Raw genomic sequence first — 20,483 nt, forward strand, 5'->3', positions numbered from 1 at the left:
AAACTATATATTTGATGAATAAACATGGTTCTTGATATCATTGCATCAAGTGTTTCCGATGGAAAACTTGCTGGGGCTCTTGATAATTACTATGAAAAAAAATGAAACTAATCCATGTCTATCAGTTTAGACATGATAAACAAATTAAAGATGGCTAGATGAGGCTTGTCTGTTTTTCTCCATCATTAGTTTTAAGGTAAAGGACTTAAACATTCCCTTAGTTTTCGAAAATTAATTTTAATGTACCCTGAATTTTTTAAAAAGACTTAGGTTTGTTCGTTTCCCAGATTGTGGTCGGGGGGAAAGTTGGTCAAAAGGGATTGTGATTCCCATTAACCAACTCTCCTGCGTTCCCTTTCAAGATTTAAATGAGACCCATGATAGATAAATTTGTTTATCCCGAGTATCACTTACCTGATGAAGTGTTACCTTCTCTCGCTTGGGAAAAAGTTAACTTTCCCGAGTGGAGAGTGAATGCTCAAAATAAATTTGTCAAAAATACTCATGGTTAAAGGCTCAAGGTTTCTGCTCTACTTGCAGTTTTGTGGCCGCTTCGATCCTCCCGTTACTGGTGTTGCTATTTCTCTCCTTCAAGCTCATTGTCATTTTCTAATCAATTGCCACCGGTGATCTTTCCCGTCACTATCGTTGCTTTGCTAGCCACCATTGTTGCTATCCCACATACGAACAGTAAGAGCTTCTTAAACTTTTATATTTTTGCTTGGGTTTAACATGATAATAGAAAAATTAGATGTTTCAAACAAAATACAGAATTTGTAACGAAAATAAGAACTTATGATTTTCGAAACCCTAGAAATTGAGAACGAAAGTTATGACACAACTAGAGAAAAGAAGAATAGAAATAAAAAAACCGTTTATACAACAAGAACAAAAGAAGAATTAGTTTAGTAGAAAAACAAGGTAAAACCTTGAGAAAATGAGAAAGACAGAACATCTGAAATAAGAAGAACCACTAGAAAGCATGAGCGACCCATTATTTCTATCAGACTTCCAGTAAATTGGTTGTTCTTGGGTGTCAGAATCTTGGCCGGTAATGGTAAGTCTCAATCAGAAAACCATTTTTGCTTCGAAAACCACCTTGGGTTTAGACATGGGTGTATGACGTTCCTGTTTTAGTTTACATGAATACATAGAAACTACTGCTCTGCTTGTGGAAGTGGAGTTATACGAAACTATCTATAAAAAAAAAAAAGTGGAGTTATACGAAACCGTTGTTTTCTAATTTGGAATCCATGGCTGATAACGACCCAACAAAAACAAGACTCCCTTTCACCGAATAAAAAACCAACTAGGCAACTCATGAACAGAGGTTTAAACAGTTATCCTGCTCCTTGCCTTCTCTTCTGCCTCATGCCCCCTTATCATCACCCCCAACAAATGTCGACTGTTTTGATCCAATAATAAATATAAAAATTTAGTTTCCACTATAACTCAAACATCCTCACCTTATTTCTTAAATGCAAGAGCTTCTTGTTCAATTTCTCTTTTATCTTTCTTCTTAAGATGCCTTGTAAACTCCTTTGCTTAATTGTCACATTCCGTAAAAATTTATTATTAGCACTGTTGTTGTTTACTGAAATTAACCACCTTGTTAATAGAATTCAATCCTGAACTTTCGTGTTGCTGAATATGCTTGAACTTATTCAATACTGAAACTCATTCACTAGTTGGAGACGAGTGTGCTAGGAGAGAATGGTCATGTCTTTGAAGCAAGAGCAGTGTAATTTGAATCCATTATTAAGGACATCCTCTTTCTCATTAATTCAGTGGTTTTGATACCCAAAAAAAAAAAAATTAAAAGAACCTTTCTCTCATTGTTATTGGTAGAAACCTTGTAGATATCCTACAGTGCCCCTTCCATCACTATTATTTGATTAGTGGCCCAGCCCCATAGATTAATGGGCAGACATCATTGGCAGAAAACATGCTAACCCAAGTCTGGCTGCAAATAAGAGTACCATTCTCTGATTTACTCAAATGCCATTTGTGCTTTCAGCAGTCTTATTAGATATTGTACACTAGTAAAACTGAGGTAGCCCTCCTCATGGGTTAGGATAACTGAAAGGTTACAACTTCTACTATTGATAGTCTATTGTGACTAGGCTGATACTACAATGTGGGTCAATAATATTGGCATGGGCCCATGGAATTGGAAGATGGCTTGAGTGAGATAAGAAACATCATCCATACTCTTCCATCATCCTTTTCTATGAGTGGTTACAAAAAATGGAGTACAAGATGGAGATCAAACAAAAAGACATGAAATAGTTTTTTTCTATTTTCCTTTCTTGATCTAGAAGAACAATTATCGGGCCGTCAAGCTTCTATTTATTGTATAAACCTACCAATATGGTGCTTAGGAGCACTTGTATCAGTCATTTAAACATTAATTAAGCAAATATGGGAATCATATTAGTTTTTCCCTCAGATCCAATGTGGAGACAGATGTTGCCTCTCTTAACTAGAGAGGTTGTATGCATGATATTGAATATTTCTGTTTTAACATTTCTTTCTGCTCCCTCCGTTCAAACCCATGCAAAGGGTTGTATTTCTGTTTCAAGTTGAATTGATATACTAAATACAAGTTGAATTGTCTATGTGGAATTGGAATAATAACCCACCAAATAACCTCGTTGAAGTTGGTAATGTTAAATTTTTAATGAGGAATCCGGATCTCCTACATACAATGATCCTACCCACAGGACACTATCTCTGTAAAATAAGAATATCTCTCCATGAATCGTAACATGTAAACACAGAAGATATTCCCAATGTACAGCTGTAGTGTCTTGTGGGTAGGAGATCCTAGCCCTTTAATGATTAGATCCAAGGAAGGAAGTGGTGTTAGATGCGCCATGTAATAAGAAATTATTTAAGCACCCATAGTTTAAGGATGGATATGGCACAAAATGGATCGACTACACAAGATTCATGTATCCAACCCCTATGTATTGTTGAAAGAAGGTTTAGATGATGATGATAAAGTGAAAAATGAAAAATCTATGATCTCGGAAAGACATGATATTAGGAATTCTTTGACCCATAAAAATTTTATGGTGCTTGTTGTTTGGTTTTGGTGAAAACCATAGTTTATTGGAAATTCTTTGACCAATAAAACTTTCATCTCCCCATGAAAGATGTGATTTTTTGTGAAAATCCACCTGATTGGTTACCACTTTTATGGTGCTGGTTGATTGGTTGCAAGTTTTCCTATATCATGTCTTTCCAGCATCATAGTCAAACACAAATTCTTAAGAAATTTAAAGGGTAAATTACAAATTATTATTATGTACTTTGGGGGTAGTGGTAATTATGAGTCCAAATTTACTCTTCACACAGCATGCCTCACATTGATCTCACAGCATGCCCTAGCTACACATCGAGAACATTTTCCATACTTATATTTATTATTGATAGGGAGATGTTCCCAATACAGGGTGGGATGTGGCTGTTAGGTTGGTATGAGGCATGCTCTATGAGGAGCAGATCTCAATTCGGCAATACCCTCTGAACCTTCAACTTCTGACAAAGACCCTCCTCAGTTGTTACCATTTCGTTAGTTAATTTTGTAAAAAAAAAATCATGTGACTATTTAAATTTTTTCTAAATTTCCAAAGTATCCCTTTTTTCCCATAGTTTTTTTTTTTCATTTTCATTGTGTTACCGATTTAGTTGATATTAATTGCATGTTGTACATGTTGCAGTTCTAGGTTTTCATATAAGTTTTTTTTTTTTGTTGCAATTTCCATTTTATAGAAATTTTCTCTAGTGGATATTTTGATAAATTAACTTCTTCTATCACTCAACTTAATGGAGAAGGAAGGTCTTTAAAGTTCAAAGGGTCTTTGTGAAAAACGAAAGTTTAGGGGGTAATTAATACTACCCCTAAAATACAAGGAGGGTAGTAATCTGCAATTTACATATAGTTTCCAAATTCCAATCCAACAAAGTGGCATCTCATCAAAACCCTAGCTAAGTCTTCTTTTTCCTGGTTATGGAATAACTTCTTTTGATTTAAAAAATCAGTGATTCTCAGTGACTCAGTCCCTTCATTGCCACTTGGATCATACGTCGCCTCAGTAAACGTCACATCTGGCAACCAATAATAAACGAGAGCGTCTATGATTATGACCCCCAAGATATATAAAAAGGTTTAAAATATCGTTACGTTAATGATATTGGGGCCTTCCCGATACACCCTTACAGGGAATATATCGGGTCAAACCATGATTCAAAAGATAGCCGGGACTTAAACCAATACTTCTGAATCGATTTAAAAAAAAAATATAAAAAAAAGCATCAATACCAACGTATCCATTTGTATAGATAATTAGAACTTTCATATAATAAATAAGCCATCTACTTTTTTTTTCTCTTTTTAAATAACGCTAAATCATGTAGGTCAACAAATAAACTGTTATTAATTCATCAATGCCCGACATACCACATTAATTAATTGAAGTTGTCTGGTAGTCTCTAGATTTGAACAATTCTTGAGCAATTGGAAAATAGCCCTAAAGTTTCTGAACTTTGGGACCAAAGTAAAGTAGTGGCAGCAGCATATCTTTGTCTTACCATTAAAACAAAGCCAAAAGCACAAACATATTGTTTCACAACTCATTTCATGTTTTTTCGAATCTTAAGACTACTAATCATCTCTCAAATGCATAGGTAGGACTTTTTTTTTTTAATTTTAATTTTTGCTCTGACCAATGATTCTCTCCTAATTTGTTGTAGGGCAGGGGAAGAGTTGACAAAATGAATTTAATTATGCCCTAAAGTTGGATCGACTGTTTTCAACTTGGTATTGACTCATACGGTCTAACCGGTAATCCGATTTAGTGTTTTAATCCGTTGTTGACCTGGATGAATGAATCATTCGAACCGTTACATGGTTAAGATTCTTGGTTCACTTTGAGTAAAATCTAGAGAAAAATAAAAATCTGTTGACTTGGTCAAAAACGTTCGATCTGAGTGGTTAGTTGCGGGTTACATACTAACTATGTATGCAAAATTTGGGAGGTCATAACTTTGTATTTTAATGTCCGATTAAGGTGATTTTTTTTTATTTTGGATAATTTTTTGAAATCTATACATATATGGCACCTTGCCCCACTATTTTTTGAAAAAAAAACTCCTTTTGGCTTCAAATTGCAATTTTTTATATTTTTATAAATAAAAAAATTAAAAAGCATAAATTAAATATAAAATAATATATATCATATCTAAACCATAGTTATACATATTTATTGATAGAATACGTATTTGTATAGGGGCAAAGAAAGGGGGACCCAAGGGAGCCATGGCCCCCCATTGGCCCAGAAAATCCCCATTCTTCATGTATATTTTCCCCCACCACACTCTCCACCCCAATGGTTGCCCCCCGATGGCCATCCATATTTATTCTCCCCCCCCCAAATCCACTTAGATTTTGGCACCCCTCATAAAAAATTCCTAGCTCTGTCCTTGTATGTGTGTGTATATAAATATATATACTTAAAATGTATAGACGCTGATGTGGCACGGCCTGATCCATTTGCCCCAAACGATCAAACTGATGACTCATGACCCGGAGGCAAAAAATGGTTCGGCCTCCATGTTAGTTTTTAAAACATTGATCCGATCAATTCCAGTTGGGATCAACCTCTAACTAATTATCTAAAAATACATTGACTTGGTCAATGATTCAATCGGTTGAACCGTTGACCTATCTGATCTGTTCAATGGGTCAGTGGATTTTTATTTTCTTTATTGAACTGCTGATCCATTGATGTAGAAAGAAAAAATGGTTCAAATTATAGTTAGATTTTAGAACACTAATTATGCTTTTATATTTATATCTTTACTTGCACACGTGAATAACATTCATGTACCTACACAATTTGATGAATATCATTAGATGAAGTGATCTTTCAACCAATCCTTACCATCCATCGGATAACCCTTGATTTCTTTTGGACCCAATATTTTGATAGAATGTTATATCCTTAATTATGTCCTAAGCACTTGTTACAATTTCCTTTTTCTTTTAAGCACCATGATGGGTTGGATGTATGGATGATATGAAGATGCGTGTTGTAGTACAAATAGGTTTCTTTATTATATTTGCCTTAGTAGGGAGAGACAATGAGACCAGCAGGCAGCCACTCTCCTGAAAGTAGTACAAAAAGGTGAATGTGTAAAAGCCATCCACCTTTTCCTCTGCAAATAAGCTTCCTCCTTTTCATGAGTTTGTTATTTGGAAATACAAAATTGATTTTTCATTTTATGCCTTATGCTTGCTTTTCAGCTTTTGGAAGCATATGCTGTAGTACAAAAGTAGTTTTTTTTTTTCTCCTTCTTACTGATGAATGATCCCTCATTTCTCCTTTTCTCCTTCCTAGTAGCGAATAATGTTTCATTCCGTTAAGTGTGAACATATTGTCTGATGCAACCCCGAATGGTATTGTTAATGACTAAAGCTAAAGGCATCTTCATACAGAAACAAATAGAAGAAATGACATGCGAATCCACTCAATGTCGAGTTGGTCGTAAGGTATTCCTCATATTGAACCAAACAGCAAAAAGCCGGAATGGGATATGCTCCTCACACATGGGCGTCTTATAGGTACACTGGGAACATCTCCCGTGAATAATAATTTATAAGTACGGGAGATATTCCGAATGCATGATAGGATATGTGTGTATGAGATCGGTGTGAGGCATCCTGTGTGAGGAATAGATCCCGTCTCTAAAAAGCCATGGATTGTGTGAAAGTGGGCCTTGTGGTGCATTCTTTCATTCACCCCACAAACGCCTATAGCGCCTGACCCTTAGGGGGCTTAGCATGCCGCATGTGAAATCTAATGACATGGATTCCACATATCAATAAACATTGAGGGTGCTTGGGACCGAGGTGTGTCACGAGACATTTGATTCCCCTGACGTGGATTCAGTGCCACATCAGAAAAAAGCAGAATCAATAAAAAATTGCATTTTGTTAACTTGTTTCTCAAAAAAAAAACCGTTTTTGCAATGATTATCTTGGGGATTTGGGAAAGAAGGGGTTTCTTGAAACATTAAATTGAAGTTTATTGAATCACCAAGGTGATGTGACATATTGAAATTTGAAAAAGTTATTTTCTTTTTGAGATGTCATACAATTGTCATTATAAATATATTATAATAATAAGTAAGATCACTTTAAACACCCCATCAGTGTACATCCCGATTTTTTTTAGTGGAATCCATTGTTCGTGTTTCCCGAAGTGTTCCCAATTTTTCAAGAAATGGGTTGTTGTGCAACGCCTCAGTGCCAAACAACCTAGGTGATGTTTGGCATTAATGCCATTTTCTGAGAAAATGGCACCACATAAAATGTTGCTTCAGACCACGCCTTGGAAATAGGGAAAGTGTAGTCTGGAGCAACACCAAATTTAATGTTTTTGGGGAAAATGATGCATTACTATCAACGATGCAATAACGTGGCATCAATGTAACTTAATCTTGGACGTTGGATAATATAGATCAGTGTTGAAAATACTGCTGCCAACACTAATATCAAATAAAAGCAGTGAAGTTTTCTAAAAAAAAAGGCAATGTGGTAGCACCGGTTCCAAACAAAAAACGGTACTTACAATTTCACATGTCCAGCACTGATGCTAAACACCTACCTAATTGTTGATGGCACGCAGGGGGTGGTAGAAGGGAACCACCCCACCCAATGCCTTGAAATTCCCTATAGTAGCCATTTAAATTTTACATATATTTTACCCCTCCTACCCATGTTTCCTATCTTTTGGCCCTTCCTTTCCATGTTTATTACGCTTTGGCCCCCACCGATAAAAAATCCTACCACCTCCCTTAGCTACATGAGTTTTTTGTTTTTTTCCTTTTTATCAACAATAAACTTTCATTCATTCAAACGAAGGAACAAAATATGGATACACTAGTTCTGTGATTGGATGAGTGCAGAAGAGATTTCACAACCACTTCGGAACTTGATCATTAAACTCAATAGTATGGTTTGGTATTCTAGCTCTAGCGCTAGCAGTCAATAGTACGAGTTATAATGTTTCGATCTTGGGAATATGAAGTTATAAATAACATGGTAAGAAACAAAAAAGCAAGGTGTTAATCAGCACTCGAGATTTTTTACTCGCTTTTCCTATCCATTCTTTATCCGCCGTAAATTGGAGTCATACATCTCTATTTTGAATTGAGAGATGTGTGACAGCAATTCACGACGGGTAGAGAGTGGATAATAAAAATGAGTAGGAAATCTGGGCTCGCTAATCAGTGGGTTGGTAAGGTTTTCTGTTGGTTGTAGTGAAGACTTTGAGATGAAATCCCCTACACTTGAGTTTGGAAAAATCTGAAAAGTTAATCATGATGTACACTAAATGCAAGAAACTCAGCTGAAATAGAAAACCATTCCAAGCAATCAAAGAATTGATGCCCCTACTGCTGCAATCAAAGAATTGTTTGGCAAGAATATTACATAACCAACAGCAGCAGCTGCATCATGAGGGACAGAAGAAATGAAACCAAGTGCTTGGTATTGTCAAATGGGCTGTTAGTAATAGAAAGAGAGTAATATTTTTGAAGTGTCAATTCCATATGGCATAACCTTTTTCTAGGCATACTTTTTTTTTTTTATCACTTGGAATATATATATGGCAATTTCTATGGTACCCATTTCTTTTTCTTATACCCATACCTAAAAGAGAGAGAGAGAGAGAGTGATAATGAGTTGCTCGAAAAAAGTTGCTTTAATTATTTTTCAAAGCAATAGAACTAAGTATTAACCTGTTTCAAACTATAACTAGTATAACAAAAAGCAATCTCTTATAAAACTACTATTGTTCATTGCTATGCATGAAAAGCACAAAAGATAAAAGAAACTATATATAGATGCAGCGTCAATTCAGCAATCTCCCTAATGTTATCCTGATTTACAAGCCCTAACAAAGGAGGGGGGCTTATAAAGTTGCTACATAGTATTGATCCTAATTTGAAATAAAGTTGTTATATATAAGTTGTGTTATTTTAAGAGAATTTCATAGAAAATTTTCACTTAGGCTCAGTTTGGAAGGAGTATAATATACAAATACAAATATGTAGAGTGTAAAATTTTGTATTTTATATTATTTTGTATGTATTTACATCATACATATTTGTATTTACACTCTTTCCAAACAGAACCTTAGGCTTCATTTGGTTGCATATAAAATGAACATTGATCTATCTCCAAAGAATTTGTTTGCACTAAGGTGAAGTTGGGTTTGTAGTTTTGAAAAAGAGTGGTATGGTTTTGGAATCACACCCCTTTTTTTTCTGAAAACGACAATATTTTTATTTTATTTTATTTTTTTGAATCGGACAATGCAAAAGAGACTGAGGCTGTTTTATTCATAATTCAATTTATATCCATGAAATGCAAGTATTGTAAGAACTATCAAGGCCCAGGTTGGGCTTAGAACCTAGGATAAGGGCTATAGGTCGGGCCCCAGACCTATGAATTATGTGTATAAAATATAAAATATATAATATTTTATAATATGCCTATAAAATTAATTTTATACATTATGTTTGAACACAAAACCTTGGACAAGTCTAGAATTTCCAGCCGAGCTGGGTGATCATCCCTACAGGCTACAGTATTGATTCTGTCATTCATGGTTATATACTTTTTCATTATTTACTTTTCTTTTATTAAGCTTTTCATGCAATATACCGATTGAGGGGTGGCTCAGTTGGTTGGTTCGCTTCAGTATTAATGTGGATTGGATTTTCGCAAATCACCCCCTTGAGGAAGGGGATTATTAGTGGTGAATATCACCAAATATCAAGAAAAAAAAAACTTTTCATGCAATGTGATAGAAAAGATGCGTTTCATTTTGCTGGTTTTGGAACTATGTATATACTAATTATGACAATAGTATATGAAACACTTATTTCTATTGTATTGCCTTCAAGGTTCAAAATATCGATACTGGTCGATATATCGTATCGTGGCATACCTTTTTTTAGCTTTTCTTCTCCAATTGGCTAAAAGGGGTTGGTTTAAGGCCCTTCTACCCCTGAACTAGGTTAGACCCCGAAACACCTCCTGTAGAAATGTATTAGAAAATTACCGAAATGATACGTATTGAAATTTTGAACCTTGATTGCCTTCATGAACCAAATGGAACACAAAACGAAAATGGTCATGAAGAATAAATATTTTCCACAAAAGTGATTTTGTTATAAATTTCTACAAAAGAAATTAGTTGTAGGAAAATGACTTCCCTTTATTTTCAACGTCATTTTCTGAATAAAGGGTTAGGTCCTCTTAAATCAGATAGTGTAAGTTTGTGACATCCATATATTTCTCAACCGTGTGGATTTGTTATCCAAGTTAAATAAATTATCAAAAAATAGAAAAGCAATTTACTTTCCTATTCAATTCCGGTTAGTTGCAACCAAACGCAGCCTTAAAAAGGAAAATCATTAATACAGACAGTGTTTGGAAGGCCATACTGGAAAGTGAAAAGCTCCCGTTCAGATTGAACGTAACTGTATACGCGTACATATAAACGAAAAGGAGGGAGGGAAAGCGAGGGAAGAGGGAAAAGCTTATATGCTTTTTGCGTCACCTCCGCCCAGTAAGTTCAGGTTGGTACAATGGGTATGAAATGAAATCCCATTTCTGTTTTCCTCCTCTTACTACGCCTGATTAATTCCATTTTTTATAGATGTTTCTATACCTGCAAGATTATGCTTCTTTTTTATACATCTTTTTGAAAAAAAACAGAAAAAAAATCGTTTTTTTACTCCCATAGATCATTTGAGCTTTTAATCCGTGGTTAATGATCACCCATTCACAATGGGATTATTCTTTTGTTGTTTTTGAGAAATATTCTTGGGTTGTTCTAGTTGATGTGCTTTTTTTTGTCCACTGCCTACAAGCATAAATTCTATCGGTATTAGAAATCGAGAGTCTCTTAGTTGGAGGGGTCTCATTCATGCATGTTGTGCTTTGATCTGTTGTGGATTCTCTGGTCATAAAGATTTCCTGCTTTTTCCCCTTTCTTTATCTCTCCTTTTTGTGGGTGCCGTCCTCTTTATGGGCTTCTAGGTGGTTTCAGGAACAGCTTATAGCTGGTGTAAGCAAGAGTGGCTGATGCAGATTCATCAGTTTTATTACATTTTCACCCACCCAGTTGCGTATAAATAGAGACTATCAATTTGGGTGTTTCTTCATTGCAGGAGCTCTTTTCAGTTGTTTCTGAAATAGGCGGGTTTGTTAGTGCAGTTCTCCGAGCTGTTAAGATGAGCTTTACTAGCCCTTCAATATGTTCTGGTTAGTCTCTTCTTCCCTCATTCGTTATTGTCTTTAAGTCTTATCTGGCTTTGCATAAAGTGTAGTTTACTCTTAATAATGGAGTTCCATCCCCTAAGTAATGGATATTTGTCCCTTGGCTTTGGGTCTTTTCTTAATCTAGGTTTTGTATTGCTTTTTATAACAATAATGGGTAAATGATAATATTTTTGCTCTATATTTCCTCTACGGTTGTTGTTTTGTTGTTTGTGGTTAACTTTGATGATGCAAAATATCAGGTAGTAGAGCTACAGCTACTAAAAAGACATTCGAGTTTGGGAGGACCCATGTGGTTAGACCCAAAGGGAAGCACCAGGCTACTATAGTTTGGCTACATGGCCTTGGTGATAATGGCTCAAGGTATTATTACTATGTTTCACTAGAAAAGCCGCTACTTGAAATTTCAGGTCCATAGTGTCTTTTTTTTCCCAATTGTTTTCAGGTAGCATTATTTAGATATGTATTGACCATTTTAGTGTGAATTACATGCCATGGCTGGTTGAAATGATGTACATGCTTAACTTTATTTATTAATTTGTTGATGGAGATTGTGCGTGTAGCTGTTTCTTTTATATGATCAATGACAACTACATGCTTCAACAACGTGTGAGACAGGGACTGGGATAATTACTTGTTTGTGTTTACTCTCTCCTCTATTAGTAACATTGGCAAGATATTATTCTTTCTCCCTTTATCTTGAGTATATACCTTATGTTTGAGGAGTTGGTAAACTTTTTGTTGCAAAAACAGGAGAAGATGAGTCAGAGAATGTCAAATCTCTTGCCCTGTTCTCTTGCAAGAGTAACTTAATTTTAAACTTAGCTTTCTTCAGTCATACATCCTTTTCATTAAGATTCTCATTCTGAGTGATTCAATGGGAGAGAAAACCGGTGCCATGAACTAAAACAAAACATAATTCTTTGTCCTTATCTTTCTCTCTTTTTCTCTAAGCTTTGCTGGGAAAGCTTTGTATGTGGAAAGTGAATATGCTGAAACACTTGAATAGGGGACCACTAGCTCACCACAAGAGTCACCCAGCCAACTGAACAAACAGACTAATTTGGCCTCACATGTAAATGTAACTTGCTTCCAAAGATATATTTATGCTAGCTTACAGTACTCTTTTCCCTATCCCAAATTATGATGGCTAACAATAAATCTTGACTCAAGTTTAAATGGAAGCTATTTTTATTTCAACACTTAAGCACTCATATTATAAACTTTGTGGTTTTCTGCCATTAGGAAGATACTCCATTTTGAGTGTGTTCCCAAGATTAAATAGATTGACACAACTGTAGCTGGTGTCTTGAAGTTATCTATTTTATTTTTTGATAATAAAAAGAATTTTTTATTAAAATTAAAAAAAATAAAGTCACCTGAGAGAAGAAAGAAGCAAACTTCAACTCAAAACCAGCCCCACCCTCTTAAAAAAACCAAAATAAACCCCCCACAAAACAAATGAAACAAAGGAAGGTGTCTTGAAGTTATGTAATAACAGTCTTCAGACTTCGTAAAGAGTAATAGCAACTATTTCAAATCTGTTTCTCTTATTTCATAATCATACAATATGTTATTTTTTTCCTTTTGAGCAGATTTTTTTCTTTAACAGAGATATAAGAGATTTTCTCATTTTTCCATTGTTTTTGTGCAGCTGGTCCCAGCTCCTGGAAACCCTTCCTCTTCCAAATGTAAGGATTATAAACATTTTTTCCTCTGTTTGTATAGATCACATTGTATATCAATGGTTATCATCATCTCCAATGATTGAAGAATTGCTTCCTGTTTTATTTGATGTATTTATCATTTATGTTTATTGAATTTTTATGATACAGATTAAATGGATATGCCCAACAGCTCCTACTCGACCTGTAGCAATCTTTGGCGGCTTTCCTTGCACTGCATGTAAGATAGATTAACGTTGGATAGGTTTGAAATCATTATCTTGTTTTGATTTTCTGCAAGCTTTGTTGTCATCTGATGATTCATGCATTTCTTTTTGAAATACTTCAAAATTAAAATATGCAATTGGAGCACCACAAACATATTCTAATGGTGCTTGTGCAATTTACATCAGGGTTTGATGTAGGAGACCTTTCAGAAGATGGTCCTGATGATGTGGAGGGTCTAGATGCTTCTGCTGCACATGTTGCAAACCTGCTATCAACAGAACCCGCTGATAGTATGTTTTCACCTAGTAGCTTCCAGGACTCTATTAATCCGTTGTGATAAGAAAAGTTCATATATCTGTCTATACTTGTAAAGTTGCAAGGATAGATGATTTTGTCTAGACATAATAATGCTTCATTGATTTGAAAAGTTTAATTCTTTGCTTGGTTATAAAGTTGTTAAAGCCTTTTTTAGCTATCAATTTTTTTGGCCAAAAAAAACATGTAAGGTTTGCTGCTTTCCCTGATAAATTTCTATGGTTCTTCCCTTTGATTCATTTATGTTTTAAAGCTAATATAATAACATCAATCGTTATTCATTATAAGCCATGTACCAGAAAAAGAAGGGGCAAATGGAACCTTCATTAGTTTTCTCTTCTGCTGGGCATATCCTTACCATATCTTCCCTTAGTAACTAATTACATAATAAGATATCTTTGAATATCTATTACACTATCTTGATATACTAGGGTTGATGATATCTTACACCTTGCTAGTTGTGCATCATAGTTGAGTGACTTAATGTTCTACATATAAACCATAAAGTCTTCAGGTTCAATCCTTTCTTGCCGACAGACTCCACATAAAAACATAACATCAAGAACAAGCTTAGGCATGTTTTTTATCAATAACAGGATCAATTTCAGTAAAAAGGAATAACTTTAGTACAAAGAAAGGGAAGGGATAAACCCTCGTAGCCCTCCCCAACAGAAAGTAAACTTACAACACAGCCCAAAATAAGCTATTCCTTCCCACCCCTTGTTTAGCAAGTATATCAGCAAAGGCATTAACATCTCTTCCGGCCCAATTACAAATTACCTTTACTCCCTGTAGCAATTTAACACCTTCCCTCTTCTCATATATGTAACACCACCAACCATCCTCTTTTTGGAGCCAGCTAATTACAAGCTTCGAATCACCTTCAATTAACAACTTTCTGATATTCAGCTCTTTAGCCTTTTGAATCCCTTCCTTAACATCCATGATTTCAGCCCTTAACGAGTCCCCAACTCCAATTGGACCTGAATATAGTGCAATAATATTTCCCCCCTTATTCCTGAAAACCCCACCTATGCTAGACGGACCTGGATTGCCTTCACTGCTACCATCAAAGTTTAGCTTAATAAAACCTCTAGTAGGACGTGGGTGGGGACCAAAGAGACCTGACCACCTCCTCACTTAGAGCAGAATCAGCTACCATTTCCCACTTCTTCATCGCCTCAATGCCAGGAACATCCTTAAAAAGATCCAGTGACTTAACCCAGTGAACTACCTTAGTGGTAATAATTTTGATGACAGCTTCCCTGCTTCTTCTTTTCCAAGAAATATTCTTTGGTTCCTCTCCTCCTAAATTGTCCAACACACCGCTGCCCTTGTGCATTTCCATAGCATTCTTCCCCTCTTCTTTTATCAGCTTAGGAAAGTAGAAGCAAATAGGTTTTGTACTAGGCTTAGGGATGTATTTTTAATCTCACATTTTGATTGTCTTGGCTCTTATCATACCTCACTCCTTTCTTAACAGTCAAACTTGGTATTGGGGGATTCAGTATGGGTGCTGCAACTGCCCTCTATTCTGCAACTTGCTGTACTCAAGGGAGGTATGGGAATGGCAGTCCATACACAGTTAACATAAGTGCAGTTGTTGGTCTAAGTGGCTGGCTTCCGTGTTCAAGGTCTGGATTCTTTCAGCATAATTGTTTCCCCACCCCCATCGACCCACACACCATTTCTTTGATCCACACACTCACTGATGATATATGCAGTTTGATTCCATATGTTAAGTTGGTAGCTGTTGGTTTCCAGGAGCTTGAAAAACAATATGGGAGGATCAAATGAAACTGTCAGGCGTGCTGCATCTTTGCCTCTTCTTCTATGTCATGGTAGAGGTAATTTATATTTCTCTCTATTATATACTGATATGTCATGTGATAGGTTACTTCATTTTGATTTTTTGGTTTATTTAATTTTATTGGTTGTATCATTTGTGTCCAGTATTATGGAGTAAATCATGCAAAATAACACATGATATGTTCCAACCACCGGCTCATAAAAAAAGGTGTTTCAATCACAATGTCGAGGCTGAGTCTTGTTTTTTGTACCATCATGATATAATTATAACATACTATATTATTTGGATTTATACAACTGATGGACCTGGAGCCTGAGAATTTTCTTTAGTTTCATTCGGGTTGCTTTTCGAAAATTCATTATTAATACACTCCAAAAAGCTAATCTTATCCGCCCAGAGTAATAAAAAATATCTTACTGTTTCCACTTACTGAAACTCAGGTTCTGTAATCTTAACTGATCATGTAAGAACAAAAGCAGATTTTTTTTTTTTTTGTTCCCAACAAGCTTTTTCAAATTTTGTGCTGCTTGTTTCTTTATGCATGTTTATTTATTTGTTTTATATTTCCTGGTTTTCTATTTTATTCATTTTTTTATTAAAGAAAAAATTAGTTCAGCAGCACTTGAGAATCAGCAGACTTGTTTCAAAGTCTGCTGAATTCTTAAACAGGCATTGAAATGTGGAAATTAGGGGGAAGGGGAGGTTACTCATTCTAGAGACATCATGACCATCACGATTACATGTTTATGTTGGAACATGAATATCAAACTTTCTTCTTGAGCTTGATGTATTTGAAGTCTCTAAATGTGCACCATAATCCTCCTAACTGGTGCTGTGAATGGTTTTTGCTGCACAGGATAAAACCACCTCAATCAGTTTACAGGTTCCATTTAACATGTTGAACTTCTTGTTTTTGTTATTTCTAGTCTTTCAAATCATCTATTTCTGATGTTTATCTTTGGGAAAACCATTATATTTAATCTCTTTATTGCTATTTAGCCCAAAAAAAAAAAAAAAGCTTGCTTGCAAACAATCAGCTTCATAAATCATTGCTAACTTTTTATCCACTTAGAAATTTCTTCTTTCATATGTTATTATCTGTTGGCCACAGCAGTTTGGAAGCGTGTGTCCATGCTAACCACCCTAATCAGGCTTGCCACCTATTTGAAAAGTCCATCTAATGCTCAAGCACTGCCAGAACTTTCATTCAGGACATGGAGTTGGAATTGACATTTCAAGATTTTAAGCCAGGGATATCTCTTCATTTACAAACTGACACATGCTAGGTGAAATGACAATAGATATCCTGTTTATCAAAGTAAAAATCAATGCATGGTGGTGCTTTTCTTTTTAAACATGCCATCATCATCATCCATGCCTTATCCCAACATGAATCCTGTTAGGCCAATCCATTCTATTTAAAGCCATATCCACTGTTAAATTATTAGTGCTTAAATCTTTTCTTACTACTTCTACCCATGTCCTTTTTGGTCTGCCCCGAGCTCTTCTAGCCCCTTCATGTGTAACAAATCACTTCTTCTAACTGGCATAGTTGGTGGTCTTCTATGCACATGCCCAAACCATCTTAATCTACTCTCTCTCATTGTTGTGCCCAACTCACACCCCTTTTCTTCTGCCTCATAATATCCAGGTCTTGACTTTCGTATAGGTCCCCATGATTTTAGAATTACCATTATCATAAGTTTGCTGTCAGCTTTTGTTGAATATTTTGATGTGGCCATAAATGAATGCTGAAATATTTTCTTTTACATGTAAAAAAAGAGATTGAAAAAATGCGATCCTTATATGGGGTTGTAATTGTCTAACTCGTTATTTTCTTCTGGCAGCTGATGATGTAGTCCTTTATAAATATGGAGAGAAATCTGCAGAAGTCTTAAGTTCAGCTGGATTCCGCAGCCTTACTTTTAAAACCTATAATGGGTACCCTTCTTGCTCAATCTTCCTGTTTTATATTTGCTTGCTATAAAGTGAGAAGCCTTCCTTAGTCACTGGTTTCACCATGCAGACTTGGCCACTACACAGTCCCTGAAGAGATGGATGAGGTCTGCAATTGGCTTACAGCAAGGTTGGGGCTTGAGGGAAAACGCTCATAAATTGTAACCATTTATCATTTTTAAATAATAGCTTTCCAATGAGAAAATAAGTGTTTTAGATGCGGGAAAATCACTTTATTGTCTGTACGGAGTAGGAAGCGGGCAGTAAGAAGTAGATGTGGGTCTAGAGTATATATATTGTGGCATTAGTTGGTCTCTTCCCTTTTGCTCCTCTCATTTGGCTTGTTGGCACCTAGATAGGATTAGTAATGGTGAAAGAAATAAGCATGAAGTGGGATGTTCATTTGACATTTGAATTTTTTTTTTCTTTTATATATTAATTTGGGTGGGAGTAACTTATTGGTTGTGTATCTGATCTCCGAAGTCCGAACAAAAACAATTGTGGAATTTGAAATTTAGAATCTTGCATAGAAGGGAAAACTGTCCAACAAGTGGTTATTCCAGAGATATGAAGTATAAACAGGAAGATAATTGATGCAGAACTCTGGTAGCAATATTTATTCCAGGGATGACACTGACAAACCCCTATAGTTTATTATCTTTTATTCTTCAGCATTAAATAATTAGATGATTTTGTGTGTTTATGATAAATTTCACTGAAAATAGCCTCCTTTAATTAGCAAATACCCCTCAGTTGTTCTTTCATCTAATAATTGCACTGTCCTTGATGACAAATCTCATATAGGTAGATCCTTATAAAAACCTTGTCCTTTCAAACCATTTAGACGATTTTGCTACTCTTCCAGCATTAGTCATCAAGTGAGTGAAAGGTTTTTTTAAAGTGAATAACAGATTGATTTATTAGATTAAAAAAGAGTACTAAGGGGACAAAGAGAGATAAACTCTCGTAACTCTCCCAAATGCAATCATAATTACAATACACCCCAAAATAAATGATCCCTTCCCACCCCGTCACTTTTATAATTTCATCCATTGTACATTGATTTTCATTCTTGGGACAGCCATTTGCCCCTTTTCTCATTATGTATAGTACCACCATCCAACTTTCTATTTTGCAATCACTCGGTAACTAATTTCGAGTCCCCCTCAATAACTAGTTTTTACATATTTAGCTCTCTAGCCCTTTGAAGGCCTACTACATCCATAATTTCAGTCCTCAGAATCACCAACACCAATCGATTATTGAGTAGACAATACTAATTCTTCCTTTCTCATTTCTAAAATGCCCTCAATGCTTGAAAGACCCGGAATTTTTTCATTACTCCTATCAAAATTTAGTTTAATAAAGCTACGGGGGACCAAGTTGGTCTAACCACAGCCTTGCTAGAAGTTGAGTCATCAAACTACCTTCTAATTCCTCACCAAATGATCACCTTAATTATAATGACTTCAATAGGGCATCCCTACCCTTCTTATCAAGACAAATCCTTTGATTTCTTTCCTATGTTGTCCAACACATAGCTGCTCTTGTACATCTTCCCCTCTTTATTGGTCAGGTAACGAAGGTCGAGGCAAACAAATTTTGTATGTTTTGTAGGGAATTCCATCTATATTCAAACAAAAAGAGAAACAATTCCAAAATTAAAGAAATAAAAGGATAAGATTAATAAGTGGTAGCAAGACTTACCATTAACCTTAGGAGCACTAGTTGCAGGATAAGCATAAATTTGGTCTTTTTTTGGAAGTAAATCATAAGTGTTAATTCTCTCAAAGAAAGGCTTTCCAGCAAAAAGCACCTACATGAGGTGGGATAGGCTTGCTCCAAACCTCCCCAATAGGAAAATGCATCCTCAAACTATTCCTTGGCTGAATGAAGACTGAGAAGAAAGAGGCACAAGAAAATGAATCAAAGAGAAGAGTCCAAAGTCAACTACCCCTTTTAATGGGATCCAAAAAAAAAAAACCTTCCAACCTTTAGAGAGAGACAAAACAATATTCATTTCCAACTCACAAAGGCCTCCATTGAAACCCAAGTTTCAATCAAAACCAAGTGATGAATTAGAGGGCACAATGAAAGAAGAAATAGGCTCATCCCTATGATTGGAAATGACATAAAGAGGGAAATTGCTCCTTCAAAAGAGAATTATCCCACCACATATGATCCTAGAATTTGACAATGTTTATACTTAACAAATGGCAAGAAGGATGGTAAAATTACATGGAAAGACTTTCGGGGAGAAGCTTTAGAAGCCGTTTCCCTATGCAAGTCCATGAATATTGATAACTTGTCCACAGCCTGTCTCTATCCATAAATAACTCTACACCCATTTCCCTATGCAACATTGCTCTCCTGGGTGTTCCCTAATCCAAATCCACCAAACCTTTTGTTTATGCCATCCACTTCCCATCTTACTCTATGATCCTTTTCACTTGACTCCCAAAGAGAGTTTCTCATTATTTTTTTAATTTATTTTGTTAACTCCCTCAAGAATCCTAAACACTAACAGAAAATAAACCGCAAATTGACAAGCATAGATCTAATAGCCAGAATCCAACAAATTGGCAACAGGTGAAAGATTGAGATGCACATGCACTACTATTTAAGAAAGCACCACTTATCTGATTATCTTGTTGCATGGATACTTTCTATAAAAAAAGACCGATATGCTATGAACCCCTTTCTTTTCATGGAGGTTATGGACTATTTCTTGAACAATAACCTTGTAATGCAATAAAATGCATTGATAAAAGCTGACACTCGGAAGTGCAGCAGAATTGCGATTGCGTCCATGGTTTAACTTTTAGAAGCACGAGACTTTCTCTGTCAATATAAAATCAAGGTTTTAAATTTCGCAATGTATCAGCCGTTATAGGCCAATACATATCATTTCGGAAGAGTTCCGATACACAATATATATAATTACATGATTTCATATTTTTTTTTGTTTATATCAAACCGTTTTGGGTATGTATCGACTGATACAACCCGAAACGCACCGATACGCATTATGTATCAGCCAAATTTAATTTTCCTATTCTTTTTAAATTTAAGTTTAATTTATCTCTTCTTTCTCTCATTAATATCATATTTAATTAAGTCTTAAAGTTTGAAAAATCACTAAGTGCTAATA

General features: G+C 35.4%; 1 protein-coding gene across 2 annotated transcripts; it reads left to right on the forward strand.

Moving 5' to 3' along the window:
• The first annotated feature begins 10,459 nt into the window (after positions 1-10,459).
• On the forward strand, positions 10,460-17,864 carry LOC104595333 (uncharacterized). 2 transcript variants are annotated; one of them, XM_010256029.3, is made up of 10 exons: positions 10,460-10,656; positions 11,251-11,344; positions 11,602-11,722; positions 13,014-13,050; positions 13,195-13,264; positions 13,437-13,541; positions 15,050-15,200; positions 15,331-15,413; positions 17,224-17,317; positions 17,403-17,864. In XM_010256029.3, exons 2-10 carry the CDS (start codon positions 11,314-11,316, stop codon positions 17,488-17,490), a joined length of 780 nt encoding a protein of 259 aa, XP_010254331.1. In that variant the 5' UTR covers positions 10,460-10,656; positions 11,251-11,313; the 3' UTR covers positions 17,491-17,864. The 2 variants fall into 2 exon arrangements, with proteins under 2 accessions (XP_010254331.1, XP_010254332.1); XM_010256030.3 differs by lacking the exon at positions 10,460-10,656 and adding an exon at positions 11,074-11,147.
• The last annotated feature ends 2,619 nt before the right edge of the window (positions 17,865-20,483 follow it).

The sequence above is a fragment of the Nelumbo nucifera genome, chromosome 2 (assembly GCF_055504915.1).
Source record: "Nelumbo nucifera cultivar China Antique chromosome 2, China Antique-T2T, whole genome shotgun sequence".
Lineage (NCBI taxonomy): Eukaryota > Viridiplantae > Streptophyta > Magnoliopsida > Proteales > Nelumbonaceae > Nelumbo > Nelumbo nucifera.